General features: G+C 41.3%; 1 protein-coding gene across 6 annotated transcripts in view; it reads right to left on the bottom strand.

Annotated features, from left to right (window-relative positions):
• Positions 1 to 6,224, bottom strand: part of METTL22 (methyltransferase 22, Kin17 lysine) — a 36,390-nt gene extending 30,166 nt beyond the window's left edge. For 2 of the 6 annotated variants that reach the window (XM_020972986.2, XM_020972990.2), the window contains exons 1-5: positions 6,082 to 6,224; positions 3,690 to 3,856; positions 2,166 to 2,543; positions 1,136 to 1,176; positions 907 to 1,051 (exon numbers count right to left, since the gene is read on the bottom strand). In XM_020972986.2, coding sequence (XP_020828645.1) covers positions 907 to 1,051; positions 1,136 to 1,176; positions 2,166 to 2,543; positions 3,690 to 3,822 — 697 coding nt within the window. In that variant the 5' untranslated portion in view covers positions 3,823 to 3,856; positions 6,082 to 6,224. Of the gene's footprint in view, positions 1 to 906; positions 1,052 to 1,135; positions 1,177 to 2,165; positions 2,544 to 3,689; positions 3,857 to 5,629; positions 5,653 to 5,979 lie in introns of those variants that run through there. The other 4 variants (XM_020972987.2, XM_020972989.2, XM_020972988.2 and 1 more) reach the window with 4 other exon arrangements.
• Positions 6,225 to 15,788: the final 9,564 nt, after the last annotated feature.

Raw genomic sequence — 15,788 nt, 5'->3', positions numbered from 1 at the left:
CCACACAACACTCTTCTATTACTGGAGATTCCAAAACACAAAAATTTAGGCAGGAAAATGTCAGTCCTTTCTTAAGTTAAAAACAACATATTGAGGTTTTGACTAAGAGCCAAGAGAACTGGGTCCTAGACACAGCACAGTCATTAAATAACTGTGTGACCTTGGATAAGCCACTTTCTTTGTGGGGGGGGCAGTTTATCCATGTGTAAAATGAGATTGAATTAGATGACCTCTATGTCCCTTTCAGCTCAAAAATGCTAAGATTCACCTGGAAGAGGCACAGAAACACTTTCTTCAGAGATTCTGAAATACCTGAAAATTCTGCCTGCTCAGTTTAATATTAAATATGTGATAAAAAGAAAAATTAAACACAATCATCTTGAATAGCTGCCTCAAGATTGTGTTTTTACTTAGCCTACTCTTTGAGAAGTAAATATTTGTTATTTATAGAAAACTGGGAAGGAGAGGCTAGTATATATTAACTGTTCATCATAGACTTCCAAACCCAAATTTTGTTATAGAATTTGCTAATAAAAGGGTTGCATGATTTTAAGATCTTTTCCCACATTTCTCCCTTTGGTAAGGAAATGTATGCATCCCTTTCCCCCGTCTTCTCCTGCTCCCTCCATTTCTCTGGCACTTCTCTCCTTTCTCAATTGGTAGGACAGTGATAAGAGCACAGGCTCCCCACAGTCCTGTTTCGGTTTGGTTTTGATCTAAAGCTTCAGGGTCACTTTGATAATAGAGATCAAAATCAAGCTGGGGGAATGAGTAAGGGGGGAGGCGAGAGATAAAGCCACAGTAATAGAGAAGAAAAATCAATAGCTGCTTGCTTTCAATTTTCAGTTTGTGTACACTCTTTAAGAATACTGCTATTTTACCTCAAATAATGGAGACACAAAGTACCTGTGCAGTAAATAGTCTTGGCAACCGTTGCTGTGATGATGCTGGAAATCCCGGTGCCGGCCCCGAGCTCAAGCACAGTGCAACTTTTGAATAGGTCACATCGGAACAGGATGTAGTCAGCTAGAAGGAAAGCTCCTCGCCACACCTTCAGGGCACAAGAAAAGTATGGGGTCAAGCTTTAAGGAAAGTTCCAAGATGCTAGAGGCAAAAAACAAAAGAACACACCTACCTGTTTGCCAACATCTTCCAGAGGGGTGGCCATGGTGTGCTCTGGCAGAATGGAAAACAAAAACAAAAACACTTACAGTGAAATGAGGACAGAATGAAACCATAACTACCTAGGAGATGTTAGAATCAGATTTAAATTGCAATTTTAAAAAATGATCACATGTTCTTTGAAAGTAATAGGTGAACAAATCTAATTCTAAGGAGAAAGAGAATCTTGATTTTCAAAAGTTAGGGGTTTTTTTGCTCTTCATTCACAAGATAAGTACCTAACAGGCAAGAATAACAGCTCTGAATTTTACAAGTGGACATATTCTAGGCTTATTACTGTGTGGGGAAAAAAGGTGGCAATTAGTGCCTGATGCAAGGGTAATTTTAAAACCAAATAGCACCCCTCCTCTCACCCTATACTTCCAACATATTGGCCACTAGCAACTTGGGTTAGATGAATTTGTGATTGGTAGGTAGGGCAACTAAGCATGCATTTATTTTTAATAGAATATACTCTTTCAGGGGGATCTAAAAATTTTAATTCAGAAATATAACAGTCAGAACACTACAGAGGCAGGTTTTTAACATTTCTTCCCACACTTGAGGCACACTTGATTTTTGAGACTTTAAGTCACTAGGCTTTATTGAAGGAATACCAGATACACTGCCCTGCTTTATATTATCTTTATGCAGAGGTCTTCTAAATCTTCACCTCCAACCTTGACTTCTCTCAGAATCTTTAATTCCACCTAATTGCTTATCGGATATCATCACTAATATATCTTGCCATGATCCCAAATGCAACATCATCTTTTCCCCTAAGCCAGTTAACAACTCTATTTTTATCAACAGCACCTCATTTTTCCAGGCACCAAGGCTCAAGAAAGTAAAGTAATTTGTCAAAAGTCACATAACCAGTTAGTGGAAATTTATCAAATGGGTCCATGCATAAAGGGGAAGTGGATAACATACTGGATAATGTCTTTACAATCTTACAGAAGACACAGATATAGTTTTTGAATAGATAATTCTTGCATATTTACCTATCTTAACCATACTGTGATGGATATTTTCTTGCTCTTCTTCACTGAAATTTTCTGCTCCCTGGGTTAGAATTTTAGGATGTATCTTATTTCTTGATGGCTCCTTTTGTTTTGCCTCAGAGAAAACCCGTGGTCTTCTTACCACTTCCAAGTCACCATCATTATCTAATAGAGCTTCAATTCTCATACAAGGGTGAGTCTGAGTTTCATTCCTGTTCAGAAAATCTATACCATTGCTATTCTTGCCACAGGATTCCTGAACACTTCTGTCATCATGTACAGTATTTTCTATTTGAATGTCTTTTTGTTTTTTACCCTTAACTTGAGTATCTTTCCAAGAATCTTTGTTCCACAGAAGTTTGAATTGAGACTGAAAAACTGAAAGACAAAACAGACACAAACATGAAGCAGGAAGACCTCTCTCTTGGAAAGTGCTAACTTCCTTACTAAGATATCTGAAAGACTAGTTTGATAGTACAAAAGAGAAAGCCTGGAGTAATAGCATGCATGCCCACAGGGTTCACCCAGCAAATAACTTGGAGGATAGGTTCAGCACAGACTAAACCCTTTGCAATTTGGTAGTCAAAAACTGAGATGAGTTTTAATGAGCAAGTACAAGGTATATTTAGATAAAACCAAATAAAACAGGACCTACTTAATGTAGGAAATTTCAGAAGAGTAAGTTCAAGAGTATATCACTGAACACATCTCGACATAAAGCATGATAATGACATGCACAAACAGGAATATAGCATACAGGAACCTCATGGCAATGCTCGAATTACATTCTGTACTAGTTAAACCTTTATGAAGGCCCTGTCCAATTCAGGGCTCCACAACTGCAGGGGCCTGGAAATTTAGAGAGGCTTTAGGTCAGAGATTCTTAACTTTTTGTGTCATGGACCTGTTTACAATCTGGTGAAGCCTTGCACCCCCTGGGGGTCCATGGATCCTGGGTAAAGAACCCCTGCAATATAGATGATAGCTGTGGGATGGATGTTAAAGGTTGGAACTTAAACTCTTTGAGAAAAGTTCAAAGGAGCTATTTGGAAGAAAAGGTAAGGAAACCCTAATCCTAGTGTTTCTATATTCAAACGAAGGGTAGTTATATAGATGGGAGGTGGCCAGTAGTTCTTTATCTCCAGAGACAATAAAATGATAAGGGATCTCAGAAGTCATTTACTCCAACCTAAGTATTTTCCAGATAGGACAGCTGAAGCCTGGAGGGGTTAAGTGATGAGGTCACTTGAGTCATAAAGAGAAGAGCTGGGATTTGGGCCCAGGTCTTCTATTCAAGGTTTCTTCCATTGTACCATACTTTACCACAGCAAGAAAAAACTTGCCTTTTTCTCATGGAACAAATCATTGTGTTGCTAATTAAACAACTCCTCACTCTTTCCTTTCCCCCAATCAGTGTTAAAAACAGGATATATGATTCTATTCTCAGGGGTGGGTTGGTAAATCAAACCAAATAGAAAACAACCACATGAGACCAGTAATTCGCCATGAACCTTTTGTTCTTACCAGGTTGGCCAACAGCATTCAGACGAACCATGAGATGCCTTTTGTTTGGGATATTTAGATGTACATCAGACAGCACAGTGTCACTTTTAAATGTAATTTCTTCCATAGCTTCCTCTTCTTCTGGGTCCACCATCGTGCAGTGTTGCTATTAATTTGTACAAGACCATCTAGAATGAAAAGATAACCCCTTAATGAAAGGCTGTTGCAAATGAAAATGTTTCATTATCCACTTAATATTTATCAAAAGACACTCAGAAATATGTCCTTGAGTTGGTTTAGGTTTCTTCAATAAGCATTTATGAAGGGCCCATTATGTGTAACAAACAAACAGAGAGGTGTAGAATAGTGGTTAGTAAGCTAGCCTGAGAGTTCAGGAAGACCTAAGTTCTAGAATTTTGTCTCTGTATGACCCTGGGTGAGTAATTTAACTTTAGCATCCTGAGCAACTGTTTTAAGATTATAAATTGCAGAATGGGTGCTGAACTGCATTGGAAGAGGGAGTTTACTTATTATGAGTTACCCAGACCAGTGAAATCACAGATGCCATCTAAAAAAATTTTGTGTAGCACACAATGGTAGGCACTGGAAATTCAAGGCTAGGTCCTGGCCCTCAAAGACATTACAATTAGATGGTGGTATTAAGACAGGTATACAAATAAATATAAAACAAATTAGACTACTTAAGAGCAAAAAGGGATTATAATCTATTTTGAGATAAGATGACCGAGATTATATATTTTGTACAATGCAAGCCTGTACAGTATGTCTAATAAGAGTGTTTAATCACAGGAAGGGTATATAACACGAACCATATGCAAGAAATGTTACTACTTGAGACACAATCCAGCCAAGGATCCATCTGGTTTCTTGGAATCTAATCACTCTAGACCAATGATTCAGTTCAGACCCCTCTTTTACTCCTCTTCCTCTACCAGCAGCAAAAAGGGAAAAGACAAAATTGTAGAGTCTGTCTCAGTGCCTGTGAACAACTGTGATAAAAGTATTCTTTTTTTCAGGGGGTAGAAGGGAAGAAGAGGGGGTTGTGTGTGTATATGGATTTCATTTATCCTTTAGCCCATGTCACTGACAACTGGTGACAGGATACATGGCTTCTTTTCTCCATCTACATCTCAGGTTGTAGAAGCCTAAGAGAAACTTATGAAAGCACTCTGTAAACTGCAAATGTCCCTGTATTCTTCTAAGGGGGCAGGGGAAAGAAAGGCATTCTAAGACACCACCATGCTTAAAATTTTCTATCTCAAGAGGACCAACGTGGCTTTTTTCCAAGACCTGGACTTCAAGTTTAAATAAGCAGCTTTACCCCTTATTAAGTGTGTGTCCTTGGGAAAGTCACTTCCCCTCTTCCTCAGCTGTTTCCTCATCTGTCAAATGAGAATGAATAATACTTCTGCTACCACCCACACAAGTAGGGTTGTTCTGGACAATGTGCCATCAACCCTGTTTTTCACAACTTGGAAGGTCCCTTCTCACCTCCAGGTGTCTTTCCCACCTAAGTAAGGGTACTCAAATTTCTACCATAAATCATGGAGTCAAAAAGCTGGAATAGACCTGGGGGTGGGGGAGGTCACGTATTTGAAGCTTGAATGACTGACACAGAGCCACCCAACATCCACTGGAACAGCTCCCTTTAAAGCAACCTGAACTGTTACGGGCTTTTTGCATATCTTCAAAAATCTAACAATAGCTAGCTAAAATCTGACAATCAGGTCCTCAGAGAAAAAATTGCTTTATTGCTGAAGGCTGCTTTTAAAAAGCTAAACTGCAGGGAAGGATAACACAAGAAGCCACTAAAAGATGGAGGTTTGTTAGTTGATCAGACCACAATTTGGGAGGTGGGTGGAGAGTAATACAGCCTCGAAGCAGGTATACAACCTTACATTATACTAGACTCTCAATTCTTTTCTGGAGGCCTTTCTTACTTTTGTAACAGCCTTCAGTACTAGCACCAGAGTCTGAAACAGACGTTTGTTAAATAATCCAATGGATGAATGAGGATACTAGGCACTGGGGTGAAGGCAGGTGGGCTGAAGAGTGTGAGCGTGGGGAACACGGATCAAAAGTGGACACATAGGTGGCCATTCAGACGACCCCCTAAACCCAGTCACAGACGAGCCCATTCAGGGCTTCCGCCCCGCCCCCCACACCACGTGCACGCGCCCGCCTAACCGTCAGGACCCCGGCATCCCAAGGAAGCACCAGGCTGAGTGCGCACGCGCACGCGTGCACGCCGTTTCCCCTCCGACCCCCCAGTTCGCGGTCGCAGGCCTACCTAGAGTGTGCTCAAGTCTTTCCCCCCACGCGCCCCCGATATTCCGTGCTCCCCAGGGGACGCGCTCCTCCCTATGTCTCGACTGGAGAGGGGGAGGCTTACCCGGTTGCCGGGGCGAGGCTGAGTCCGAGGGGACCCGCCTACCCTCAACACAGCTAGTTAGGGGAAGCCTGAGCCTCCTCCGAGCCCGCCGCCATGTTCGGCGCGCGCGGGCACGGCGTTCCTCCCCTCCACCCGCCTTCCCTCGGCCTGGGAGCGCGCCTGAAAGGACCGCCAGGGGGCGCTTTGGACGGGAACGCGCGCCAGCGCAGCGCCCGAGAAGAGAGAAGGGCTCGTGGGCGTGCCCGGCCAACTGTGCCTTAGGGAAAGGACCCGTAGCCGCAAACCCTGTCTTTGTTGCGGTGTCGTCAAACGCGTCTGGCCCGTGAAGAGCCTGTGGCCCCCCAGTCCCTTCCCCACGCAGACCGCCCCCCAACCTCTTCCCCACGCAGACCCTCCCAGCCCGCTCTGCTGCCTGCAGAGGCCGGACGGGCGGAGCCGAATGAGGGCTACCTGGGAGGATGAGAAGCTTGAAGCTCTACAGAGAAAACGTCTTCTTACCATCCCTTTGCTTGTTCCTCGTGTTTTTTCTCTTCCTTCCCTTTCCCCCCTTCTTTCCTCTTCATCTCCTTTTCCTCTCTTTTTCTTTCTTCCTCTTTACTTTTTTCTCTGTTCCTTTTTCACTTTTGTCTTTCCTTTTCTTTGTTCCTTTCTTTCCTTTTTCTTTTCCTCTTTTTCTTCGTTTCCTTTCCTTTTTTCCATTTCTTACCTTTTCTTCAAATCCTTTGTTTCCTTTTCTTCTTTCTTTTCTCCCTCCCCCTTTCATTCTTTCCCCCTACTCTTTCCATTCCCTCTTTTTAAATTTTTTCTTTCTTCCATTTTTGGCCTTGACTTCAAGAAAACTTGATTTCACACCTTTTTTTTTTTTCCTGTAACACTAGCTGTGTGACCATCCATGGCCAAATCACTTGACTTCTCTAAGCCTCTGTTTTCTCATCTGTTAAATGGGGGAGATGTACTAGAGGGCCTTAAAAGTCACTTAAGACTAAATCTGTGATCTCATGATTCTTTTTTCCTTCATTCCTCTTCTATTCCTTTATCTTCTTTCCTTTTTTATCCCTTAACTTTTCTTTCCTTCTTTTCTTCATTTGTTTAAAAAATGTTTTATTGGTGCATTTTTTAAAATATCAGTCATTGGAGGGGGGTGCCAACAAGCAGACCCTTCCCTGTGTCAAGTATGCAAGAACTCAGACCAACTAGGTGGTCAGTAAATTAGTGAGACATTTTATTCAGGGTCAAGGAATTGCAATTTGGAGCACCTGGCTGTCTTTGTACCAGGATTTCCAGAGAGGGCAGTTATAACAGGAGTTATATAAATTCAGGAGGGGTGGGTGGGTAGGTAGGTAGATGGAGCAGTGGGTAAAACCACAAGATTGGTTTAAGCTGCCTCTAGCCAAGCAGAGGCAGGCTGTTGGCCTGGCCCCAAGCCAGGGTTACCTGTGGGGTCAACAAAAGAACCAAACTGCAGGAAGGGAATATTGATGGGAGATTAAAAGAACAAAGTTGCAGCCTTGTAACTTTCCATCCAGGAATAAGGCCAATTAGAAACTGCTGGTGAGAGCAAGGTAGGGGCCCAGAGTTTCCTAGGGGTTGACATCTGCTCCCTACCTTATAACAGTAACAGTTAAACAGAAACATCTTCTGACAATGTATATAATATTTTGTCCTAATTGTACCCTGCTTCTACTGTGTGAGGAGAGGTATGTTTTATTACCAATTCTATAGCACTTTGGGTGGCTAGATGGTGGGTGGATAGAGGACCAGAGCTGGAGTCAGCAAGACTTGAGTTCAAATGCTAGCGTGTGACGCTGAGCAAGTCATTAACCTTATATGCCTCAGTTCCTCATCTGTAAGATGAACTGGAGAAGGACATCGCAAACCATTCCAGTTTCCTTGCCAAGAAAACCCCAAACGGGGTCATGAAGAGTCAGACATGACTGAAAAATGACTGAACAAATAGGACCTTCTACTGGTTTTCCAAATACTGAGGTCAGTTTTCTCTTAACTATCTCTTATTTCTTGTCTTTTCTGCAAGCCAGTCTGTTCCTAAAAAAGAGCTGTCCCATAGGTGATGTCTCAAAAAACTGAATTTGTTCACCTTCCTCAATAGAATCAGAGTCTGAAAGAGCTGGAAGGAATCCAGGATGTATACCCACATTATATGGATGAGAAAATCATGGCCCAGAGAATGCAGAGGAAGAATTCGGTGTCTCAATTCCTCTAGCCTCTTGCCCTTTGCATTACACCAGACTGCCTCCCATTCAATATTCTACTGTCCTTTGTATTGCTCGTGAGTTGTTTCATGTATGTTAATTAGCTCATCAGTTTAATAGTCAGTTCTCTGGCTTTGCTTTTTAATGATAGATAGCATTTGGAAGATTTGGACTTTAAAGGGCCTTCAAGTCACACAGCTTAACTTCTTATTTACAGAAAAGGACACTGGGGTCCAGGCAGATGATTGACTAACCTAAACCTGATGCTGCATTGCCCTACTGGAAGCCATGCTCAGTCATTACAGGAACTTGAATAAATAGTGAGGGCTCCAGTCAACAGGTTATTGCTTCATCTGATGGCTGTCAAATTCCTACCTTCTGCTCTTCTTAGTCCTGTAGTTCAGAATATTTGTGCACTGAAGTGAAATTTTTTTCCCTCTACTCCCTCTCCTTTAACTCTTATCCCTATCTACACCACCCTCCTCCTTCTACAATTCATAAATTTAGCTTTCTGCCTATTCTATTGTGAAACTCTGTGATGTCACTCCATTGTTAACAGATTCCATTTCATCCTAGGTCTCTTTATCTTATGCTAATTCCATCTTCTAGGGATCTGGGGAACTTGACTGTCTCTAGAAAACATTGCATCTCTGGAACCCACAGTCCATGACACACCTTTCATGTCTCCCAAAACAGTGGGCCAGGAGGAGGAGGTGGCTTATTTTTGCTTTCTATTATGCTGTAGACCCTGCCTCTATCACCTTCATTTATTTGAAGTTTCTTCCTTCTATATCACCATTTCCATTCTGCAGTCATCTACTGATATCCAGGATATTCTCTTTCCTATTTTAAGGAGGCAGTACCTGGCTCAGTCTCCCTTTGTCTTCCTACTCCTGCCTCACCTTTATAATTGGGGTTTTCAGTATGCATATTTTTATCCCTAAAAATACCCTGGCCTACTAGTTCACTAACTTACTCAACTCCCCTGACTTAATATCTTCTCTTCATCCTAACTACCTGCAGGTTAAATAGTGCTAAGCAGGGGGATACAAATATAAGAAATAAAACAATTCTCACTGCCAAGAAGCTTACATTCTATGAGGAAGAGGCAACAAGTTCAGGGTGTCCCAAAAGTCTTAGATTTTTTGGACATCTTGTATGTATACATGTATATACAGAAGAAATGTAAAGACTATAAATACAAAGCAATTAAATACAGGGTAGTTTGAGAGGTGCATTATTGAGGGGGAGAGGCCACTTGAATGCTCTTCAAGGGTATGCTGAAATAGTAATAGTAATAATAATAGCAACAATACTGATATAGTTAGTACACATATGCACATATATGTATGTGCTTTAATGCTTGCAAGGTGATTTATGTGATAATAAAAGGGCTTTATAGATATCTCATTAGATATAATTGGTATCACAATAACCTTGGAGGTATGTGCTGTTATTACCCTCATTTTACAGATGAAGAAATTGAGTCAGGCAGAGGTTTAGTAACTTGCCTAGGGTCACATAGCCTGTAAATATCTGAGGCTGGATATGAATTAAGGTCTTCCTGTCTCTAAGTTCATCATTCTGTCCATTGTCCCACCTTGAGACTTTATATGTTATCTCTGATCTTTACCAATAACTCTGTGAATTAAGTGCTACTCTCCCAATTTATAGTCAGGAAACTAAGGCTAGAAGAAGCTAAGTAACTTGCCCAAGGTCATACAGTAAGTGTTCAAAGCAGGACTTGAACTTAGGTCTTCCTGACTTCAAGTACTAAGCATCAAAACTACCTTGCCCATGCTGGATATATGCCAATGGGTTTTTAAATTTGGAATTATGCAAGGAAAGGTACTAAATGTCCATATCTTTTGACTTAACAATTCTTACGGGGCATATATCATGAAAAAGTTAAAGATACAAATGAGTGGGATTGAGACCACTTACCCAAATAAAAACTCAGAGGTTTCTCCAGGTAGAAAACAGAAGGTTTTACTTTAGCAAGTCTTGAGCAAGAGTTGGATGTCACCTACCCAGTGCGTACTGGAGTAGTGAGGCAAAGCACAAACAGCAGCAAGCAGTTATATACTCTTAGACAAATCACTCCAAGAAACCCCCCTCCCCACTTGTTTGTCTCAATGTCTTTATCCTCATTGGTTGAGGCAAGAGACCTCACAGTCTATATTTAGACCCAAGAGATACATTTTACTCAAAACAAACTTGGGAGCTAGATGATTGCCTTATTTGTAAAGATAAAGTACAAAACAGAAGAGAGGGTGGTTACAAAACAAGGGAGGGGGTGGGCAGCTGGTGCACAACCCCATTCCCCCAAAATGAAAGTGAAACTTAGGCCACACTCATACTGAAGCTTACTACATTTTTGGAGCATAGCTTACATCTCACATGAGAAACTTTCACTTGTCCCACACACAATGATCTCTGATATACAGAGAGAATATAGAAAAAAGGCAAGAAAAGAATAACTCTGGGATATAACCATTGTTATATTTAGAGCACAGACCAGGTATTTTCAACACTTAATAGCAAACTAAGTGGCATAGTACATAGAACACTATACTTGAAGTCAAAGAATATGGATGGTTTAGTACCCTTTCTCAAATAGTTCCAAATTTAAAAACCCTAGCGGGTCTGCTAACAGTGCAGCAATGTGCCTTTCTTTGTACAGCCCTTCTAACATTGACTATTCCCATCTTTGACTGGGCCATTTCTAGAAACTGCTTATTCACATTATTTGACCACTTATCTTATGCAGAATAGCTCAGGAAGGCAATATTTTACTGTGTATCCCTGGGCAAGTCATTTAACCTCTCTACCTCCATTTCCTCAACTGTAAAATGAGGAGGTTGGACTCAATGTCCTCTAAGTTTCCTTCTAGCTCTAAATTTGTGATGCTATGATTTAATATATACTTGATGGGAAGGAATTTAGAATGTTGAAAGAGAAAGCACTCATGTCCCTGAAATAGTTTTGAGGGATCCAAGGTCAATTCTGTTTCCTCTAAGATACTGCACCTGTTACTCAGGTGAATTTAGCCCTATGTAGTGTAACACAGGCAGAGTAATTAGAGTTACTTCAGATGTGCATAGTAAGTGCAGGCATGTGTCATCTAATAGATTTATCTATGCTTTCATTTTTAATAGGAAAAAAGGTTTACATAGCAACATAGTTTACTTCTGCTTTATGGTTATAAACCTATTGACCTAGAGAGAACCCAGTTAGACTAAATGATCAAGGTGCTGGAAGTACCATTTGATAGATAAATAAAGCATTTATTAAGTTGTTATTACATTCTAGGTACTTCAGAAATGTTTCCAAAGACTAGCAAGGAAGGTAGTCTCTGCCCTTAGGAGTTTACATTCTAATGGGTGAAGAGCTTACTTTCTCTCTGGTCCCTCCTGTACGCTCAGAGGCATGGTTTAGAAATGTCAGTGGGAAGAGAAATGGAGATCTGCTTTCTCACAAGATAAAGCAAAAAGTTCACCTTAGGTACGTTGTCATTAATTGTGTAAGTGTGGCTGTTTCTAAGTATTTACTTGCTTTTCTTTCTACCCTGGGGTTGCCTCAGACCTTTTTCACACCTTTTGAGCTCCCTCTGTTTTAGCTTGTGTTCAGTTTCCATGAAGAATACAGGTATTAATTAATTTACCAACACCTCTGTTACTTTCGGCACATCATGTCCTTACCCAGCCCTTAATATCTGTTGGCAAAAGTAATTTCCTCTGCTTCATGTGGCTCCAAGTCTGTATATCTTTTTGTCTTTGGTCTGTCCTACTCTTCATGACCTGGTAAGGAGTTTTCTTGGCAAAACTACCGGAAGGGTTTGCTTTTCCCTTCTCCAGTGGATATCTGTATGTCTTGTTTCTCCTTAAACCTGATCTGTTGCTCTGCACTGCATATGACCTGTGTCTTCCTAGAGCTGTTCCTAATTCACTTTGACTAGGTTTTCCTGACTTTGAAGTCTATTTCAATCAATCAATCAATCAATCAATCAATCAATCAATAAGCATTTATTAAGAAGTTACTATGTGTGGTGCACTGTGGTGAGCTCTGAGGAGTCAAAGAAAGGCCAAAACATGGTCCCTTACCTCAAAGAGCTCCCATTCTAATGAGAGGGACAACATACAAGCCACTATGTACATATAAGATGCAAAATATATTGTGAAATTGATTTTAATTCTATTTTTTAGGTTTAGTCAAGCTAGATTTTTAATATCCTCCTTTGCTCTAAGTTTTACTCAGGCAACCTCAGGTCACTTGGGGCAGGTAGGTGGTGCACCCCCCTGGAGTCAGGGAGATGTCAGTTCCTGAGTTCAAATATGGCCTTATACGTTTAGTTGGGTAACACTGAGCAAGTCACTTAACCCTGTTTGCCTCATGTTTATAAACTTTCAGGTTTGAAAAGTGCCTTTTTCACAACAACCCTATGAAACTGTTTCAAGAATTATCCCATTTTACAAATACAAAAAATGAGGCTCAGGGCAGGTAAGCAATCTGCTCAGGGTCATACTACAAGTGTCAGCACCAGTCTTCTACCTCCATGATTAGAGTTCTTTTCACTCATTTTCCTTCTTTTCCAGGATGAGTACTAGGCATCAGTAAAGCAAAGTGCACACTGATCTTGCTAACAGAGATAATGAGAAGATTGGCCCACAACAAAAGGAAAATGAATGAGTAGCATGTTGTTCATTATGATATGGGGCTGTAGGAAATTACAGTAAGGAGATCATTGACTTGACTATTCATGCCATCTGTCTCTCCAAGGTCATTTTTAAAATTAAAAGTTAGGTATATACCCCAACCTGACCTCAAGAACTTTTCCCTCTTCAGTGAATCCTACTCTGCTCCCTGGTGCTAGGAGTCGGAGGGGAAAGCTCTGTGTTCTACCATCTGGTGTCTTCTGTCTGACCTCCAGTCTCTGGAGGAAAGATGAAAGTTTCTAGCTTAGTTTCCCATCTTGGGTAAGGAAAGTATCACCTCTCCCTCTGCTCCAAATTCTTACTCTCCCACCTGAACTGCCCACAACTCTGAAAAGATTCCTCCTTCCCCTCCCATCCCATAGGGATCATAATGTTATTAACTGTGAAAATCTCTCAACATTTTTGATGTTTAACAAATGTTTAACAAATTCTCCCCTCGTTATACCTTCCCCATCCCAGTGATTCTGAACCTAATGATTCTGACCAAATGATTTTGACCATCATCTAAAACCTATTCCCTACTCCTTACTGCCTGATTGCTTATTCCTGTTCCCATGAACCCACCCCCTCAAAGTCCCAAGCAAAAGCTATCTACCTCTTCTACTGTGCCCTCTGGAATGCCTGCTCTATAGGCAACAAACTTGTTTTCATCTTAAATATTTTCCTTTCTTGGGGCAGCTAGGTGGCCCAGTGGATAGAGCACCGGCTCTGAGTTCTGGAGGACCTGAGTTCAAATCTGACCTCAGTCACATAAGACTTGTGACCCTGGTCAAGTCAATTAACCCCATTGCCTAGCCAAAAAATCAAAAAAAAAAACCCAAAAGTTTTTCCTTTCTCACCCCTTCTATCTTCTGGCTCTCACTGAGACATGGTTCCATCTTTATGACAGTTTCCTTGTCCATCCTTTCCAGCGATGGCTGCACTTATACTCATTCCCCAAACCCACAACTCATGGATTTAGATTACTCTTTGTTCCCCATTGCCATTTCTAGCTTCTTTCCTTACCACCATCACACCTCTTTGAGGTTCATGCAATCCATATAAACCCAATCAAAATCCTGGTAGATCTGGTTTACAGACCTCCAGAACATTCCGCTTTCTTCTCCCATGAATTCAGTAATTGGCACATAATCTCTCTCTCTTTACCAACTCTTGCTGTCATATTAGGAGATTTCAGCATATATATTGACTCTCTCAAAAACCCTAACCTCCCAGTTCTTGAATTTTCTCCTTTTCCATGACTTAGTCCTCTATCTTCCTCAGCCACATAGATGGTAATATCTTTGATTTTGCCATCACTCATAAATGTATCACCTTCATGTTCATGATCTCTGAAATTTCCATATGTAATGTGGAAGTGGAATGAATAATGAGTTTACTAATCACCTTGATTTGCTTGAGCTCCCTGGAGAAGAGTTCCTCCAGGGGAGGCTGAAGTAACCTGGGAATCGAGATCAGCCAATCAGGAGGCAGAATGAATGTGGCTAGAGTTTGATATACCAGTGATCCTTTGTGGTGTGCACTGGGTGAACCTGGACAGAGCTTGCCCAAACATCCTGGTTCCAAGTATTCTACGTTCCTCCTATTCTCTTGCTTCCCTTTGCTGTAAAACCATATAAACCACTCCTTAAGGCCATATCTTCAGAGCAGCCAGAATAGATCTATTTTCCCTGCGTGCTCATGTGCTGTACTCGCTCAATAAATGCCTCCGGGTTTTGCAGTTGAACTGTGCCTCCATTTCCTCTGTTCAGGTGGATTGCTGTGCCTCAATTAATCATTCTGTCACAATCACTAATCACAATCTATTGGATTTCCATCTCTGCCTCTGCCTTCCAATATCAAATTTTGTTTACACCATGACCTTCGATACCTTGACCCTTAGTTCTTTCCCAGACCATTACCCACATCTTGACCTCTTGGTGAACAAGTTCAATTTTATACTGTCCTTTTTTCTTGAGCCCTTTGCCTCATTATCATATCAAGGATTGTGCTTTGCTAAGTTTCAGCCTTGGGTCGCTCTCACCATTTGCTGCCTTTGCTCTCTTATACATGTATTGCTGAATGAGGGTGGAGAAAATCACATGTGCTGAGTGAATTCACTACAAATTTGTTACATAGTCTCAACTGGTCCTTACTGAAGTGAGGCAATCTTTCTATACCTCCCTATCCCATTTAACACATTTACTACACACTGTCGAACTTACTGCAGCCCCTCTATAAAACCTTTCATCCCTTCTCAAACCTCCCCCACCTTCCCAGCTGAGAACCTTCCTTCACATTTTATGGAAAAAAAATGAGATCATTTGCCAAGAGCTCCCTCTTCTCCCTCCTCTTTATCTCATGTCACCCAGATATCTTCTGACACTATCTCCTCCCTTCACCCCATTCCACATGAGGTGGCACTTCTCCTTGCCAAGGCCAATGGCTCTACATGCACAAATAATACCCTTCCATCCTGTCTTCTCTAGCAGACTATCTCCTCTGTCACTCCTGCTTTCTCACTTATCTTCAATCTCTACCTGTCCACTGGCTACTTCCTTACTTTCTACAAACATGTCCTTTTCTCCTCCATCCTCAAAAAACCCTTTATTTGATCCTTTTATCCCCACTTACTATCATCCCATATCTTTTCTGCATTTTGTACCTAAGCTTCTTGAGAAGGCCATCTACAATAGGTGCTTTTACTTCCTCAGCTTTCTACAGTATGGCTTCTGAACCAAAATTGCTGTCTACAAAGCTACCAAAGATGTCTTAGTCACTAAATCCAATGGCCTTTCTCTCA

This window comes from Phascolarctos cinereus, unplaced genomic scaffold (assembly GCF_003287225.1).
Source record: "Phascolarctos cinereus isolate Bilbo 61053 unplaced genomic scaffold, phaCin_HiC Scaffold_4;HRSCAF=312, whole genome shotgun sequence".
Lineage (NCBI taxonomy): Eukaryota > Metazoa > Chordata > Mammalia > Diprotodontia > Phascolarctidae > Phascolarctos > Phascolarctos cinereus.
The sequence above is the reverse complement of the archived record's forward strand: the minus strand, read 5'-3'. Positions and strand labels throughout refer to the sequence as shown.